This window comes from Geotrypetes seraphini, chromosome 4 (assembly GCF_902459505.1).
Source record: "Geotrypetes seraphini chromosome 4, aGeoSer1.1, whole genome shotgun sequence".
In the NCBI taxonomy this organism is placed as follows: domain Eukaryota; kingdom Metazoa; phylum Chordata; class Amphibia; order Gymnophiona; family Dermophiidae; genus Geotrypetes; species Geotrypetes seraphini.
This window is the reverse complement of record NC_047087.1, coordinates 26,747,986-26,766,874: the sequence shown is the minus strand read 5'-3', so window position 1 is coordinate 26,766,874 and position 18,889 is coordinate 26,747,986. Positions and strand designations below refer to the sequence as shown.

Here is an 18,889-nt window from a genome sequence, read left to right as displayed (position 1 = left end):
AAAGCCTCAGAGAGTGTGGCATGGTGGTTAGAGCTACAGCCTCAGCACCCTGAGGTGGTGGGTTCAAATCCCACACTGCTCCTTGTGACCCTGGACAAGTCACTTAATCCTCCACTGCCCCAGGTACATTAGATAGATTATAAACCCACCAGGACAGGTAGGAAACATTCTTGAAGTATCTTCATGTAAAACTCTGGGTAAGTCACTCCATTGCTCCAGGTATCACAGTAAGATTGAAGGGGTGCTGAAAAGTTCTCGGCTTGCCAAGAAGGGAATGACGTGGAGCCATGAAATTTACAAGTTATTCCACATATTCACTCCTAAGTTCAACACACTTGGCTCAGCACGTCATGTCTAGTCATTGAAATACTGCCCTGCTGCTGCAGTCGCCTCTGAATCACTCAAAAATTTGTCACCCTTTCAAATTATTTTTAGGGTTTAGTAACAGCAAATAGTCAGATGGAGCAAGTTCTGGTGAGAAGGGTGGATGGTCTATGCGCTGAAACCCCAAATGCATCAAAGCATCCATCGTTTTGCCAGCCTTGTGAGCGGGTGCATTGTCTTGCAAAAAGAGAGATCCTTTCCGCAGCTTCACTCTCCTTACTCTGTCCCTTCAAAGATCACTGGGTAAAGAAACCCCCACCTGACAGACAGCTCGACTACAGTCTGTCACAGTTTCCCCAGTATATGTTAACTGGGTCAATAATAAACCAGTGGCAGTCATACTTGCTCTGAATGCTGACTTCCTCCAGCTAATTTAGATCCAGATAGTTCGTGCCGGGCCTTATACTGGTACTAAGGGCCTGATTCTCTAAAGCAGTGTTTCTCAACTCGGTCCTGGAGTACCCCCTTGCCAGTCAGGTTTTCAGGATATCCACATTGAATTTGCATAAACTTGATTGGCATACACTGCCCTCCACTATATGCAAATTTCTTTCATGCATATTCATTGTGGATATCTTGAAAACCTGACTGGCAAGGGGTTACTCCAGGACCGAGTTGAGAAACACTGCTTTAAAGGATGCCAATCTCGGCGGCCATCTAAGAAGCAGTTGCCGATTGCGTGTCAATCATGCATCGGCATCCTATAGAGAATCTACTTTTATGAACAGACGCCTTAAATATCGGCCAGCATTGTACAGGCCTACATTTAAGGAGACACGTAGGGACGCTTACAGACACCCAAGGCCATTTCCAGTGGAGGCCACGCCTTTGGCGTCCGTAAGCATCTCTACGCGTCTCGAGCGCGCGACATAACACCTACAATGTAGGCGTCCTTTCCCGCCTGCATTAAAAATAAAAAAAAGGGTGTCCCGATTGGCTGTGAGACGGCAGTAGGACGCCTACTGATGCCCGTTTGAAGAGTCAGCCCCTAAATGTCCAGGTCAGCAGCCGTACTGGAATGGAAGAGTAGTCGGTGGTTCGAGCCTGAGACTATGAGTTTGATTCCCACTGCAGCCCCTCGTGACTCTGAGCAAGTCACTTAACACATCATTGTCCCAGGTACAAAATAAGTACCAGTCTAAAATAGGTAAACCATAACCACACACAGAAAAAGCAGTATATCAAGTGCTATCCCCTTTATTCTGTATGTCTATATGACCAGTGTTCCATGCTATACCCATATAGCTAAATGAACAAAGATAAAACTGCTATTTGAGCACCAATGCTAAAATATCACCAGTGCCCAAATAATTCCCAGCTCTGCCTAGATTTTGACACCCCTCCCCCCAATATATTCCATCATTGGTGGTCAGAGGGGATATCCAATGACATTGACCATTTGAATGCCACTGAATTATCCCCTTCTGACCTGCCCAACATCTGGGCAGGACACTCTTCTGCCTACACAAATCATTTTGAATATCAGGTCCTAAATATATGGTCCAAGGAGGTATATGCATTTTTATTTTTAGCTGTTCTCAGCCTAAGAAATTTGTATAGACTCATTGTTCTAGCAGAGGATGCTGGCATGTTGCTTTGCAATATACACAGCTGATTTTACCCGTTCTTCAGATCAGGAAGTAATTAAAGTAAGTACTAAATTGGATGTTTATGGAATCATGTTATTATGTGGTGGATCTAACCCTGCAGGGAGTAGCTGTAATGTCATGTTTGGTATTGTATCTATATAAATTTATTCTTGGAATAAATAGATTGGCCAACCCCTGTGACAATGAATGCAAAGGCTCCATTTTTTTTTTCCTGTTTCAGAATCTCACCCGATGGTGTAGATATTGTTCTAGACTGCTTATGTGGAGAAAATACAGGGAAGGGTCTTGGACTACTCAAACCCCTTGGAACTTATATTTTGTATGGTAAGTAAGAGATATCGATCAATCATTTAATTCATGTGTTAAAAATGCAGTGCAAATATCTATACACCTAAATTAGGCACCTGGCTAAGTTCCTATGTTAGGTACCTATTATCAGCTAAATTTGGGAGCTTGGGCCCTCCTTTACAAAGGCACGCTAAGCGTTTTAGCGCGGATATAGCACACGCTAAATCAACGTGCACGCTAACTGCCAACGCGTCCATAGGATAACATACAGGCGTTAGCGTTTAGCGCGTGCTTAGTGCGCGCTAAAAAGCTTAGCGCGCCTTTGTAAAAGAGGGGGTTCATTTTTCAACTGAAAATTCAAATAAAATTTAGAATTCTAAAATTTATGCTCCTGACTGCAATTTATAAGGCTAAGGAGGGCTAGGTATTAAGGTGGCATAAAAGTGGCACTGCTATGGGAGTAACCAGTCTGTGGTGTTCCACACAAGCGGTGTTATTTATACTGCCTGGTAATACGAAGCCACCGACCCATGGCCCAATATTGCCAGGCTGCATTTTAAAGGGCCAGAAATTAGAGGTGATAGGTTATTCTTCTTCCACCTCCTCCTGAGAAGCTTTTCTTCCACCTCCTCCTGAGAAGCTTTTCATGAACTCACGCCTCTCCAGAAGATCCACCCCCCCCAACCCCTAATGATTACCCCATCTCAGATCTTCACCAGAGTTCCAATTTCCCTCAGAGACACCCCGGGTACCCCTTCTTATAGCATATACCCAATTCCAGTCTTGCCTGTAAAAAAAAAAAAAAAATTCCTGATGTCTAGATATTCTGGGGCAGAAGTGATCTTCAGTTGCCCCTGCCCTGCCAGTGCTGGGTTCAAAATGATACTAGCAACACCTAGTGATAGTCTCTTGGTACTACTGCTAGGAATCATGGTACTATATAAAGCTGTAAAAGGCCAGTGCTGGGGTTCACTGGCATCATTTTGACCCCAAGTTCAGCAGGGGCAGAATTGTTTCAGACACCTAGATACCTGAGATTTCTATTGATAGGTCTAGGGGACATATGGGAAGGTTGGGCATTTTTGGGAGAAAGGAGGACCCTTCTGGGAGGTGGGTTCTAAAAGAGGCTCTTGATGGGTTGTGATAGTGCGTCTTGGGGGCGGGGGGGGGGAACAGGTAAGTCTTTTTTGCTTGGCTTCTTTAAGATTTGGCCTAGAAGATTTTGGCCATGGGTTAACCATCTGATGCTCCTGGGCAGGGAAATATTTAAGAGTACCTGCTTACTAGTCAGTATAGTGTAAACCACTTTGATATCTGCAGAGGCAAGGCGGTATATCGAATAAAGATAACCTTAACCAAAGGTAACCATATTCTATAAGTACATTAACAGTTGGAATTTGGGCAGAGCACATATTTACGTGCCTAGATTCTAAAATCTTATAATCCGTGTGTAGTCTTACGCAGCTCTATGACTGGTGTAAGAATTCATGCCCTAGATATAGGCACATTTTTGGCCGTTTAAACGCTAGTATTTTGTAAAGAAAAGTAGACATTTATTTTTCTGTGTAGAATAAGCTTTAAAATAGGTGTTTTTCCTAGCACTTAAATCTATGGATCATTTTATAAAATTTCCCTTTTAGCACATGAATTAATATGCTGTAACTGTTAGTTGCTGGCTGATGTAGCTGTTACCACGCTGGTATACCAACACAAGTTTACTCACATACTGGGGGATGCACCAAAGTCAGCGATCGTCGTCGCTGAACCTGTTTTCACAGCTTTAGCGACGATCGCTGTTACCGACCCGATGCACAAAACGGCCACCAAGTGTTTTTCCCTCGATTGCCCATTTTCCGATCCGGCCATTCAAATTATCTAAAACTTCATACAAAATAGCCAAGTGTAATGCACTAACATTGCTTGGCTATTTTACATGGGGTTTTAGCGGTCATAAAAACTGATTGCTCTAGACCTGCCTGTGGAGTTTTTCATAGTTTTCAATGACGGATATTTTGCGTGTGTTACACGCAAAATATCTGTCCCATTAAAAAAAAAATGAAATGAAAAAAAGTCCCCCACCGCTACTGATGGTCCTCCCCAATGACCCCCCCCCGATCCACTCCCCCACGAACGCAAAAAAAAAAAAAAAAAGGCACTAGACGTACCCCCACCCTGAACTCCCCAAAAATGACAGGAGCAATGCCCACTCCCTCCTCCACTGGAGGTCCCCACTGTCCCCCGCCACCCAAATAAAATGGCAGGAGGGAGTGGGCATCCCTCCTGCCGCATTGCAGCCATGGAGCAGGGGAGTCACATTGGCAGGAAGGAGTAAGCATACCTCCTGCCATTTTCACTGCCGTTGGGGGTGGAGTTTGCAGTGCCCTAATAGCAATGACATGAGGCTGCTTCCCCTGTTAACTGCTGTTAGGACTCTGTGCATGTGTCAATCGCTCACTGAGCAATGATCAGTCGCGTTTGCATGCAAATGACTTGCATCAATCACTGCTGGAGAATCGGCCAACAGCAATCGAGTCGCCATCTTTAGTGCATCAAGCCCATACTACCTGTGCCTTTAAGGGAGTGAGAAATGGGTGTGGACTTTTACCACACTTAAGTGTCACTAGGACAGTCCCTCATTGATCACAGTGGTGGTTCGACAGCCGAGATCAAGTGTTGATTAGCCCTGGGGCGTGCAGCCATGGTGAGCATGGACCAAATATGGAAATGCAAGGACATCTCAGTCACCATCAAACAAAGACTGATTGATCACTGCCATTGTGTTCCCAATCGTGACATATGTATAGCTGCGAGACATGGACTCTCATGAAAGTAGATAGAAGAAAAATTGATGCCTTCAAGCTGTGGTGCTGGAGAAGACTTCTACGAATCCATGGACAACCAGGATCACCAACAAAGATGCACTTGATGATATAAACCCAGAGTTGTCCCTGGAAGGCAAGATGACCAGACAGAAACTGACCTATTTTGGACATGTGGTGAGGGCAAATTCATTAGAAAAGGAGGTGCTACTTGAGATGGTCAGCGGTAAAAAGACACAAGCAAACAGGAGAATTTCAGACTATGTACAGTAGCTGATGCTGGTACTCCAAGTTACATTTTGCTTTTTATTTCCTCCCAGTGTAAGTTTGATTCCCCTTCACCCACTTTTTTTTAAACATATTTTTGTGTGTAAGCCATTGTTAAAAAAAAGAACACCTCGCCTTACAGTATAGGTGGACAACAAAAAGACAAGGAAGGCATCTTTAAAACCAAATGATCAGTTCTTTATTCAAAAATAGGTACAAAGAAGGCATCTCTTCAATGAAATGATCAAGTCTTTATTCAAAAATAGGTACAAGGAAGGCGTACATTCCACCACAATTCAGCCTACTAAAATCACCTTTTGTTAAGTAATTAGCGCTTATAATTGCCACTTAAGCAATTATTTTGACACTAATTAGAATTTATACAAACAACTTGCTAAGTGTATTCTATAAAGTTGTGCAAGTAAATTCTACCATGAGGATCTCAAAAGAAGGTGTGGACAGGGGAAGGTCATGGCTGTTATAGAAGATGCCTGATCTGTGCCTAAGATAGGCGTGGGCATTTATACCAGGTTTTAATTGGACATTTCCCCATCCTGACCTTTGGACATCTTATGGGAACCATCAAAATTTGAACTTCAACGTCCTATCAAAAATGTCCCTCCATGTCTACTGAATATTAGTGTTTAGTGCCTAAAACTTGGCTAGCTATATCACACAATAGTGACCGTCTAAGTATATTGACCAAATTTGGTCCTCGCAAATAGCTGGTCTATCTTTGGTCACTATAACTTAGCTGACCAAAAATAGACCAGGTATAAGAACATAAGAATAACCTTACTGGGTCAGACCAATGGTCCATCTAGCCCAGTATCCTATCTTCACAGAGGCCAATCGAAGTCACAAGTATGTGGCAAAAACTCAAATAGTAGCAGCATTCCATACCGATCTCAGGCAAGCAGTGGCTTCTATGGACTATGGACTTTTCCTCTATGAACTTGTCCAAACCTTTTTTAAAACTAGCTAAATTAACTGCTCTTACTACATCCTCTGGCAATGCGTTCCAGAGCTGACCCAGAATTGAATATCCAGACTCAGCTCTGACCATGGGAGTTAACCAGCTTCCCTCTCATAGTCTCATTATCAGCCTTAGTGTTCAATACTGGACAGTATACAATATCAAAAGAGGGAGGAATTAGTCATTCATAAGACAGTAGGTGGAAAAACACAAAAAGTTGGTGTTCATGTATCTCATAGCTCCATGTACGGTCATGCTCAGTCACCAGAGAAAATGAAATAAAAAATGAAATTTAGGAATATGCATCTCAAAAGAAAAAAAGTTTTTAATAGCGACCTTAAATTGAGCTAAGGGTGATTCTTGTTGCAGATGCCGAGGAAAGGAATTCCATAGTTCAGGGTCATGTACCAAAACTATGGAACATCTAGTGTGCTCATGAGTGATCTCCCTACATCTTGGTACCTTGAGATAGTTTTGATGAGCAGATCTGAGATCTCCAAGGGGAAGTATGGGGTTATGTAATATGAAAGATGGGTTGGGTCTCCCGAGGACCAAATCTTAAAAACCAGAAATAATATCTTAGGTGATTCAGTGTTGGATAGGAAGCCAATAAGCATTTTTTAGATGGGGAGTGACGTGGTCATATTTGTTTGTTCTTTTAGGCTTCCACGGCTGACATCAAGATTATTGCAGTTGTCCGGTTACTTCAATCTATCTCCATAACCCAATCGTTCCAACCAAATAGCTATCTTCTAATCTTCTGAATATGACCAGAATCTCCTCGTACTGTAATTCGCCTAGAACCGCAAGATATTGGCGGAATAAAAAACACCAATGAAAAGTAATGTCTTGCCACGACTGGGTAGGTAAAACTGACATTTCGGCCATCATGCTATGGCTTTTTAAAATATATCTGGCACGTTGGTTCTACCTACCAGACATGGCGAGACCCGGACAGCTGCAGCAATCGTATATTTTTTAATGGTTTATGTTTTTGATTGCTGCATTTTGTATTATCTGCCGCTGAGAATAAACACACTGTCCCCCGGGTAGCAGTGTTAAGTCAAAACACTTGCTAATCACAAATGCTGACATCATGAACCCGTTAAATATGTGTTGCATTTTTAACTAGTCTTAAACATAGGATATCTTGTAAAACTAGAACAGATGGATGTTCACCTGGCGCTGCTGGAACAGGATCAAGTGTTTGCTAAGGATTAGCAGCTGCAAAGCTCTTTAATGAGACTCTAAAGTAAAATAGGAAAATAAATCTTAACAAGCTACTTGAGAAAAACAGTACAGTACTCTCAGTACAAGTGGGTGTTGAGCAGTTCTGAGCCCAACCAAGAAGGGAATGATGTGGAGCTATGAAACTTTAAGTTATTCCCCCATATTCGCACCTAAGTTCCACCAACTTGGCACATCATGTCTGAAGGTTCTGTAACTCTTCCAAAAAAATACTCTGATGTCTGGTCACTGAAATACTGCTTCACTGCTGCAATCGCATCCAAATCGCTCAAAAATTGTCACCCTTTCAAACTTTTTAAGGTTTGGAACAGAAAATGGTCAGATAGAGCAAATTCTAGTAGGGTTCTAGTGAGTAAGGTGGATGTTCTATGCACTGAAACCCCAACTGCGTCAAAACATCCATCGTTTTGCAGCCTTGTGAAGCGGGTGCATTGTCTTGCCCAAAAAAAAGAACTCATTTCTGCAGCTTCCCTCTCCTTTTTTTTCTTTCAGTGCCTCCTTTAAATCAGTACTGCAAGCTATAGTAGTAGTCTGCATTTACTGTTTGACCTCTTGGAAAATAGTCATTACAATACATTTCTGATTCCAAAACATTGTGGCCATGACCTTTCTGGCTGATTTTTGGGTCTTGAATTTCCTTGGCCTTGGAGAACCTGAGTGCCACCATTGCGTGGGCTGTTGTTTTGTCTCGGGATCATAGTGGTGTAATCATGGTTCAACAGTAACTAGTTAATCCAAAATGTTGGCACCAGCTCGCTGAAAATGTTGCAAAATCAACTTGGAAGTGTCCACTTGACGTCGTTTCTCGTCAGCATTCAAACACTTGGGCATCTACTTGGCTGACAGCTTCTGCACACCCAGCCGCTCGTGGATTATTCACCCAACACATTCCCTTGGTATTTGCTGATCTGCCAAAATCATGTCATGGGCATAGTCAACAGTTTCAGGAGCTAACACTGATGCCTCCCAGACCTTGCTGCGTCTTTGGTCTCAATCTCTACGCTGAAAGTTTGCATACTACTTCTTCACTGTGGAGTGTAATGGCCATTTGTCATCAATGTTTGCATCGTACATTCATGGATTTTCTTTGAAGTTTTCTTTTGCAGAAATAGGAACCTCATGATGACTTGAAGTGCCACACTTGAAAATTCCACACTTTTCGTTGACGTGGTTCAATCGATGATCTGAAACAATGCAAAAACATAGCATTACAATTCTGCAAATTGGCACTTTGCTAAATAAAAATAACACTCTAAAGCTTCAATGGCAAAATAATGCTCAGAATTTAGGAAGTTGGTTGCGCTGAGAACTTTTCAGCACCCTCTCATATTGTACATAATAAGGCTAGCTGTGGGTTTTGAGAACAACTGGTACCATACTTCAAATAGTAAATAGTAGATGAAGCAGAAAAGACCAGTCGGCCCATCTAGTTTGATCAGTTATCCCTGTCCTCATTGCTCAGGAGTGTGTGGTGTAGTGGTTAGAGCTACAGTCTCAGCACCCTGAGGTTGTGGGTTCAAACCCCACACTGCTCCCTGTGACCCTGGGCAAGTCACTTAATCCTCCACTGCCCCAGGTACATTAGATAGATTGTGAGCCCACCGGGACAGGTAGGGAAAATGCTTGAAGTATCTGTACGTAAACCTCTTTGAGTGTGATGGTAGACAAGTCCCAATCTCTTTCCCTGATGTCATAATGTCTCATTCCACCAATAAAAGCCAATCTCATCAGTGATGTCACAATGGCTTCATTGTTCTATACTTGGCTCACTTGTGATATTTTGTATTGAAGGAGAGTGTGAAGCAGTGGTTAGAGCTACAGCCTCAACACCCTGAGGTTCTGGGTTCCAAACCCCACACTGCTCCTTGTGACCCTGGGCAAGTCACTTAATCCTCCACTGCCCCAGGGGGACAGACTGGGACAGACAGGGAAAAATGCTTGAGTACCAAAATAAATTAATGTATTTTTCATAGATTTTTTTAGTGCCGGCCGGTGCACTGAATTCTCTGCGCTGCTCCGATGCTCATAGGAACTCTATGACCGTCGGAGCAGCACAGAGCATTCAGCGCACCAGCCGGTGCTAAAAACCTCTTGCGCAATTTTGTAAAAGAGGGAGTATGTTAATTAGCTTATCTGGCATTGGTAATTGAGCGCACCATTGACGTTAAGAAATTTATTTTTTTTTTTAAAATGAAGAGTTCCTCATGGAACTCAGAGGGACGTCTAGCGACGCTTAAGTTGAGGCACCCTCTTGGCGCCTGACACCTACCTGAAAAATAGGTGTGGTTGATTTAGGCATTGCTAGGTGTCCGAGTTAGGCACCGATACAATAGACCAGGTTTTACTATCTTTACGATGCCTAATGACACCTAGGCGAGATTCTAGGATGCCTAGTTTTATTGACAGCTGCACAATGTAGGCACGTTTAGGCACCATTTATAGAATCTGGCCCTGTGTGTCCCTCTCGTGCATATGTCCATTTTGGGCTCAGGCCCCTTCAAACTCACAGATGTAAATTGTACTTCAAATATCTCCCCAATAATTCCCTGTAGAGGACGTCGCCCCTCCCTCCTCCCCTGCAATATCTCCTTTCACACATTTCTTCTATCTTATGCCAGTCACTTGAATTGTACGTCGCCTTGAACCTATTTAGGCATAAAGCAACTCACAAATTGTAGATTAGATTAAAACCGCGGCACCAAATGCATGGCTGGAAAGGATTCTCAAACCTTGACAGCTAACGAGATTCACCAACAGAACCCCCCACCTGTGCTCTCTGAGTAGGAGGAAGTCGGCGGGATGCTCCAACCGCCGATGCTGGCTCTTCCATGTGTGCTCAGTTCATGCAATTGAACTGAGGCACGGAAGCACTGGCTTTGGAGGCTGGAACAGCGTGCTTGCTTCCTTAGGCAGCCTCAGGCTCCGGCCGGAGGATGTCTTTGGTGGCGGGGGGGGGGGGCTTAAGAATCCCCACCAATGAAAGTAACATGGCAATGGCAGCAACAAGAGAGCTGAAGACTGAAAGGAAATGATTCCCCCCTAGTCCGTCCCTAGGCCCCACCCCCCAAAATTATTCTCCTCTTTTATGAATGCATAGCGAGGGTTGTAGTGCCGGCAGCAGCGGTAACTGTTCCAGTGTTCATAGAATTCCTATGAGTGTCGGAGCAGTTACCGCTGCTGCCAGCGCTAAAACCCGCGCTAAGTGTTCATGAAAGAGGGGGTAAGTTAGGTGCCTAGGTCAGCTAGATGTGCCAGTCTGGATGTCAACCTGTAGGTGTCTTTTGTAGAATTGGGGTCCTAGGCTGAATTCTGTGTCATTCATTAACCATGTTCGTCGACTGACTCTTGTATTTGCACAGTTAAGAACATAAGAATAATCTTACTGGGTCAGACCAACGGTCCATCCAGCCCAGTATCCCATTCATGGAGGCCAATTCAAGTCACAAGTACCTGGCAAAAAACTATTATAATTCACAATTTAAAAAAAAAGTTCATATTTTAAATTAGTTATTTGCTTTCATGTAGAAATGTATCAATGATGTAATCAATGTGAATTTATTATCATGTTTAAAATGCACTCTCATTGAATCTCATAAAATTAATTTACAGTTGAATAACAAGGTTGGTGTTCCTGATGTGATATTGTTAATTGAGAGATGCAGGCATTTCATCTCTGATAATAATTATTATAAAACAAAAGCATCTTCTTTCAAGGGTGTTTTTTCTTTTACTTTCAGGCTCATCAAACATGGTTACCGGGGAAACAAAGAGCTTTTTCAGCTTTGCAAAATCGGTGCGTGCTCATAGATATGACTAAGTAATGATCCCGTAGAAAGAAGCTTCCTTAAGTTTGTCTGTACTTGCTAGAGACTCTATTCTAAGTTTGGTTGAGCTGCATCGACTTTATTTCCTTTTGCATCATCCTCTGCAGTTTAACATATTCATAGTTCTGAACCGTAGCAATTAGAAATTTAAACTCATCACCATGGTACATGAAGCAGTTTCTGTTGATTTTCTAGGGATGGTCAGCCAGAAACTTTTGTTGCCTAATGCTTTCTGTGAATTTGGGCCAAAGTTTTCATTTTGTTTGGGCTTTTCTGGCTTCTGTGCCATTTTCTCAGTTTCTGATAAAATTTTTTTTTAAAGTGCACTCTTTGGAAATACTGCGCACTATTTCAGAACGAGGGTGCACTCTTTTCCCAGTAGATTGTGCTTGCACATGAGCACTGGTTTGTGCATGTGGAATGGTTCACACAGGCATGGGGAAAGAATGGGCACTCTTTCTGAAGTAGCGTACCCTCTTTACAAACAGTGTGCATTCTTTCCAGTACAGATTGACTAAAGTTAGGTGCTGGGATACTGCGTGCTAAGTGCAAATTCTATATTGGCAACTACATGTGTTATTGCCATGGTAGAATACTAGGATAAATTGGTATTTACACGTCAAAATATAGCTATGGCTGCTTACATCATGACAATGGCTGTTGAAAATGTCCATGGCTAAATATTCAGTTGCACATATAATTGTCAGTACAGTCAAACCTCGGTTTGCGAGTTACGCGGTTTGCGAGTGTTTTGCAAGACGAGCAAATCACTCTCGCAAACCGAGCGTTGACTCGATATGCGAGCCCCCACCCCCCAGAACCGGCATCGCCCCCCAGCCCATCCGCCCAAACCCTTACCGCGATCGGGCACCGACACGCAGCACCAACCCACAGGACGTGCCAGTGCTGAAAGAGCCTGCCGGTGATCTCTGCTGAGCCTTTAGCATCCGCACATGCTCAAAGCCTTCTGGCTCCCGCTCTCTCCGAGATTCTAATGAGATTCTCGGTTGATGATCTCTGCTGGGCCTTGAGCATCTGCCTTTACCAGAAGGAACCCTCTGATCTAGTCACGTCATCCAAAGGGCACCAGCTAAATTAAGGCTTCCCTTTGCCCACCACATGATGTTTTTCACTACCATCTTTGTATCATTTGTGAAAAAAGCAGAGCGATGCCAAAATCTAATAAATTACGAAGAAATAAGTTTACATTTTAATGTTTTCAGAAGACAGTGAGATCTGGTTGAAGTCATTGCTCAGGTCATCTCACTGTCTACTTTTCCGTCAGTACAGGGCTGTAAAAGCAATACATTTCTTGGCCATACTTTAGCATTCCATGCGGCTTCCCATGATAGAGAATTTCGATTGTTATTGCTTGGATCCTGTTCTTATAAACATTTCAGAACCCAATTGAAAACTCATCTCTTCTCAAAACACTTGGTCAAATAATTTTTTTTTGTCATTCTCAATTTCTCTTTAGTTTATAATCTTTTGTAAACCGCGTAGAACTTATGGTTACCCGGTCAAGATGTTACGTTATCGACATATTTTCTTCTTTCAGTGGTGGCAGGTTGAGAAGGTGAATCCTATCAAGCTCTATGAAGAGAACAAAGTCATGGCTGGATTTTCTCTCTTAAATCTGCTTTTCAAGCAGGGACGAACTGGCCTGATTAAAGACGTAATGGACAAACTTACAAGGCTATACAACGAGAAGAAGATCAAGCCTTTGGTCGATTCATTATGGGCCTTGGAAGAGGTATGTGGTGGTTCTCCTGTGTATGACTGTGAAGATGATCATCATGCTTAGGGTTACCAGACGTCTGGATTTCACCAGATATGTCCGGGGGTCCGGATGGCTTTTCAAAACCCGGCAATTTGTCCAGGTTTTGAAAAGCTTCCCGACCATAATCGCGTCGGGAAGGGGCATCTGCGCACGCATGGACACAACGCAGTGGCGTCACGTGCGTGTGTGCGTTTGACATCATTGCGTTGTGTCTGTGCATGCATGGATGCCATCCAGGGGCGGGGCTGGGGGATGGAACTGGGTGGTCCTGGGGGCGTGGCCATGGGTCCAGATTTTCCCAAAGGAAAATCTGGTTCATAGACAACGGCGCGAAAGACAAAGGCGCGCCCGGACAATTGAGCGCAGCGCGGAGACGCGCGCTGCTCAAAATTACTGTTTTTAGGGGCTCCGACGGGGGGTTTTGTTGGGGAACTCCCCCACTTTACTTAATAGACATCGCGCCAGCGTTATGGGGGGTTTGGGGGGTTGTAACCCTCCACATTTTACTGTAAACTTAACTTTTTCCCTAAAAACAAGGAAAAAGTGAAGTTTTCAGTAAAATGTGGGGGGTTACAACCCCACAACGCGGCGCGATGTCTATTAAGTAAAGTGGGGGGGATCCCCCCACGCCCCCCCGTCGGAGCCCTAAAAACAGTAATTTTGAGCGGCGCGCGCCTCCGCACTGCCCTCAATTGTCTGGGCGTGCCTTTGTCCCGGCGCGCTTTTGACCTGACACCGAAAATCTAGTAACCCTAACCATGCAGATACAGCATTTGCTCTCTTCTTTGATGTTTCCCTTGCAAAATTATGGACAGAGATAAATCCCTCCTAGACAGACCAAATTATCCTGTCAAACAGAGGAAATATCTTTTATGCACGCTGAGAGAAAATGTATCTAACTATAGATCTCCAAATTTTCAGGCAGCTCAAGCAGATTTCTCTCTAAAACCCAGTGTCTCACTATTGAGGAGAGACAATCTAATGAAAGTGAAATTCATAGAGAAATACCATGATGTAAATCCTGTGACAAAGTGGCCACTTACGACCGTTAACAAACTCTATTCTATAGACGTTTAGTTAGAGGTACTAGTGAGCATCATTGTGCACAAATATCTGCTTAGTCTCTCTCGATAATAGTGTGGCATTTACGCCAAAAATGCAAAACATTCCCATTTAATGGTCCTGTTTTATTCTGTTTTCTGGCAATGGAAGAATTTATGCCATCAGGCACTGTAACTTGCTTGCAGTCTTTTTTTTTTTTTCTTCTTCATTCAGGATGTTCAGCTTCCAGTTTATCCACAAGAAAGTTGACCCTGATCCCTCCACAAAGGGAACGCAACAAGAAACCAAAAACTTGTGGAGAGTTCATGTCCAAAATGAAGGCTTTATTAGAGCAAATAGATAATCTGCGTAAAAATGTCTAGGGTCTAAATCCCTGGAAACATATGAAGATAAGAATTGCCGCTGCTGGGTCAAACCAGTGGTCCATCATGCCCAGCAGTCCGCTCCTGCAGCGGCCCTTAGGTCAAAGACCAGTGCCCTAACTGAGACTAGCTTTATCTGCGTACGCTCTGGTTCTGTCTTGAATCCTTGGAGAGTGTTTTCCCCTATAACAGACTCCGGAAGAGCGTTCCAGATTTCTACCACTCTCTGGGTGAAGAACTTCCTTTGTACGGAATCTATCGCCTTTTAACTTTAGAGAGTGCCCTCTCATTCTCCCTACCTTGGAAAGAGTGAACAACCTGTCTTTATCAACTAAGACTAATCCCTTTATTATCTTGAATGTTTCAATCATGTCCCCTCTGTCTCCTCTTTTCAAGGGAGAAGAGCCCCAACACAGTCTGTGTTTCGACAACACTGTCTTCCTCTGGGGCCCCTGTAGGTCCTATAAGCAGGAGTGTGGATTAAATAATAAAAACAACAACTCCTGAGGAAGACAATGTTGTCGAAACGCGGACTGTGTTAGGTCCATTTGGTTCCAGTGGTTTAGGCCGTAGACATTTTTATGTGGATTATCTATTTGTTCTAATAAAGCCTTCATCTTGGACATGAACTCTCCACAAGTTTTTAGTTTCTTGTCAACATCCAGTTTAGGAAATTACTAGGTGTAGATGCCAGCTGTCTTGGGGATTTCAGGTAGAGGGGGAATTCTTTGCTCACAGCTCAAAGCAATTTAGAGATCAACACAGAAAAATATTTCTGCAGGTAACTTCGGTATTAACCTAATGAATCATTACAGTTGAAATTTTAACTGCCTGTCACATGACTTTTTTGGCCAGACATTTTGATATCTGGCCAAATGTTTTGCTGTTAAGTGTGGCAGTTGGTTAGATAGGGGGTAATATTAAACGGATTTTTGAATGTATAAAGTTTTTTGTGTGTGTAGAAGAACTTTTATCAAATTATATATTTTTGATATAGCCTACTACTACTTACTATTACTACTATTTATCACTTATATAGCGCTGAAAGGCGTACATTTATAGATATTCCCTGCTCAGAAGAGCTTACAATCTAACTTGGACAGACAGACATGACACATAGGGTTGGGGATGCAGAACCCACAGTGAGAGGAGTTAGGAGTCAAAAGCACTTTCGAAGAGGTGGGCTTTTAACTGGGCCTTGAACACTGTGTTCAATCCATAACCCTACTCCCCACTGCCCACCAGCCCAGATAGCTGATTAACCGTTCCCCATGACATCCTATTTGTCTGTTTAGACTGTAAGCTCTTTCGAGCAGGGACTATCTTTTTTGTGGCTCTGTATGGCACTGTGCACTGCCAAGAAGATCTATACTTTATATGACCCGTCTATAGGCATTTTCTTAGCTGGAGTTTGGGCAGAGGCATATTCTACATACATTCTTTATGAGATACATACATCGGACACTTCAACTTGGGCACCATATATAGAATTGGGGGGATTTAAATGCAACATTTATACCTGTGTCTGAGCAGACATAAACGTGTGTGGCTTTAATCTAGCTGTAATTTTCACAAGTTTACACCTAAGTGTCTTTATAAAATATACAAAAAATAGGTACCATCGGTGGCATAACAAGGGAGGGAGGGGACGAGGGGTGCCCAGTATCGCCACGCCGTGTGTCCTCTACTTTTCCTGCCACTCAAGTTCCCGAAAATCATGACATGGTGAAATGTCAGATTGTAAAAGACTAAGGGCTTCTTTTACCAAGCTGCGTTAGGGCCTTAATGCGCTGAATAGTGCGCGCTAAATTGCCACGTGCGCTAAACCTTAATGCCAGCATTGAGCTGGCATTAGTTCTAGAAGCATAGCGCTTGCTAAAATCCTGCGTGCACGAAAAACACTAGTGCACCTTAGTAAAAAGAGCCCTAAAGTTTTATAAAGAGGAATAAACTATTACTAGCAAAGTTAAAAAAATATATAACCAGAAAACAAGCTGGTTTCACATAGTGGAGAAAAAGGGCCTGAGATATGTTGCTTCAACAAGTCATGAGACTGAATGTATTTTATATATACCCCCTGTTTCCCCGAAAATAAGCCCTAGCATGATTTTTAAAGATGCTCCTATTATAAGCCCTACCCCCAAAATAAGCCCTAGTTAAGATTGACCCTCAAAGCCCCCCCCCCGAATGTCCCTGACACTCCCCGACTCCATCCCTGACACTAGTGCTGCCCGATTCGCAGAAAAAAAATCGGACTCATCAATTCAGCAACCCCCCCCACCCCTGCTGCTGTAGGAGACCTCGGAGCAGAGGTATGTCAGTCTCACGGTGGGAGAGTCAGTGGGATTCTGCTGCACAAGGGGATGGATGAGAGGGGAGGAATGATGCTACACATGGGGGGGGAGGAAAGGAAAGAGGAAGAATTGGGGTAGAGGAGAGGAAGGGAGAGATAGATGATTGTTGTACATGAAAAAAATGACATCCCCAAAAATAAGCTCTCGTGCGTTTTTGGACCCCAAATTAATATGATACTGTCTTATTTTCGGGGAAACACGGTAGGTGCTTCTACAGTCATTGGTCAAGAAAAGCTCCACTTTAATTATATCACTCTATTGCAGTCTTCAAAAAAAAAAAATGGCATAAAGGTGTCTTTAAGCGCGGTTTTCATAGACACAATCCCATATCATTCACAACTCACAACCATAACAGTTGAAAAAAAAAGCTGTATTCTTTATCTTGCATTCACAAAATAGCCTGACTGTGGCCCTGTTTCCCCTCCAGCTTTATCAAGGGTTGTGACATTAATTCTCTAGCAGCAATCTTTGCCAAACACAAAATTCTTCACCCTCACTAAGGGATTACACCAAACGGCTCAAAACATACCTGTTCCATCCCAGGCTGTACTGGAAAGGAAACCTAAGACTCCCGATTGCCCCAATAGGGGAAGGCCCACAATTTTGCAGAAGCGAGCCTGCCGGCCAGAGGGAATAAGCATCCCTCCGGCCGGCCTTTCTTCATTAAAGGTACAGGGGGTGTTGGGGTGGTCTTAGGGATGTGAGGTGGGGGTTTGGAAGGGTACCAGAGGGGTCTGGAGGTTTGGGGTGGTGTTGGGGGTCTGGAGGTTTAGGGAGAGTTGCAAGTTGGGAGGTGTCGAGGGTTCTGGGGAGATGGCATTAGGGAGTTGGCATCCCTCCTGCCAATGGTGCTTTGTGGGGGGGTGTTGGATCACAGGCTAGTGGCAGGAGGGAATGGGCATCCCTCCTACTGATTTTGGGGTTATTTGTCAGGGGGGTCCTCTGCCACAGCTGATCACGGCATGGGTATTCCTCCCTCTCCCCCCCCCCCCCCGATCAGCTGAGCTGGCAGGACTCCCCAAAGCCATGGATTTGGGGAGACCTGCCAGCTCAACTGATAGGGATTCCTTTGCCATGATCAACTGATGGCAAGGAACCCCCTCGATCAGGTAGATGCAATTCTGTAACTGGAGCCAGTGACATGGGTGCTGGTTAGAGAATCAAGGGATTAGGCATCTGTCCCTTAGGGAAGACGTGATTCTGTATAGAATGTCGGTGTGCGACTCTCAGCCGCTTCTCAGGTGTCTGCTGAGACAGGCATCCTATACAGAATCAGCCCCTTGTATCCACCACCTCTTCTGAGAGGACGTTCCAAGCATTCCTTAAATCCTTAAATCCCCCATTGCTCCATGTATGTTAGATAGAGTGTGAGCCCACCGGGACAGATAGAGAAAAATGCTTGAGTACCTGAATAAATTCACATAAAACGGTTCTGAATTTCCCTAGGAGAACCGTGTAGAAAATTGAATAAACTAAAAGTGTGAAAAGTTTCAGCTTCTGATTACCAGAGCTGGTATTGTGACATCATAATGCCGAAGAGCCAACCTCATCAGTGATGTCAAAATGACTTCATTGTCCTATACCTGGTTCACTTTTAGTACATTTTGATTTGTAGAGTGGAGCAGTGGATAAAGCTACAGCCTCAGCACCCTGAGGTTGTGGGTTCAAACCCATGCTGCTCCTTGTGACCCTGGGCAAGTCGCTTAATCCCTCCATTGCCCCAGGTACATTAGGTAGAGGGTGAGCCCACCGGGACAGATAAGGAAAAATGCTTGAGTATCTGAATGTAAACCACTTAGGCTATACGTGGTATATAAATACTTAAAATAACTATCACTTTTCCTTGATTTCCTTAGAGTTAAATAATGGTGCTAGCTCTATAGTAATGAGAAATACTTATTTATCTAAAAAAAAA

The 18,889-nt window shown here is 43.6% G+C and overlaps 1 protein-coding gene across 3 annotated transcripts in view; it reads left to right on the top strand.

The window, feature by feature from the left end:
- VAT1L (vesicle amine transport 1 like) overlaps window positions 1–18,889 on the top strand; it is a 127,737-nt gene that overhangs the window by 57,998 nt on the left and 50,850 nt on the right. For all 3 annotated transcript variants that reach the window (XM_033943638.1, XM_033943639.1, XM_033943637.1), the window contains exons 5-7: window positions 2,215–2,318; window positions 11,330–11,385; window positions 12,975–13,169. In XM_033943638.1, the coding sequence (XP_033799529.1) occupies window positions 2,215–2,318; window positions 11,330–11,385; window positions 12,975–13,169 (355 nt within the window). The remainder of the gene's footprint in view (window positions 1–2,214; window positions 2,319–11,329; window positions 11,386–12,974; window positions 13,170–18,889) is intronic.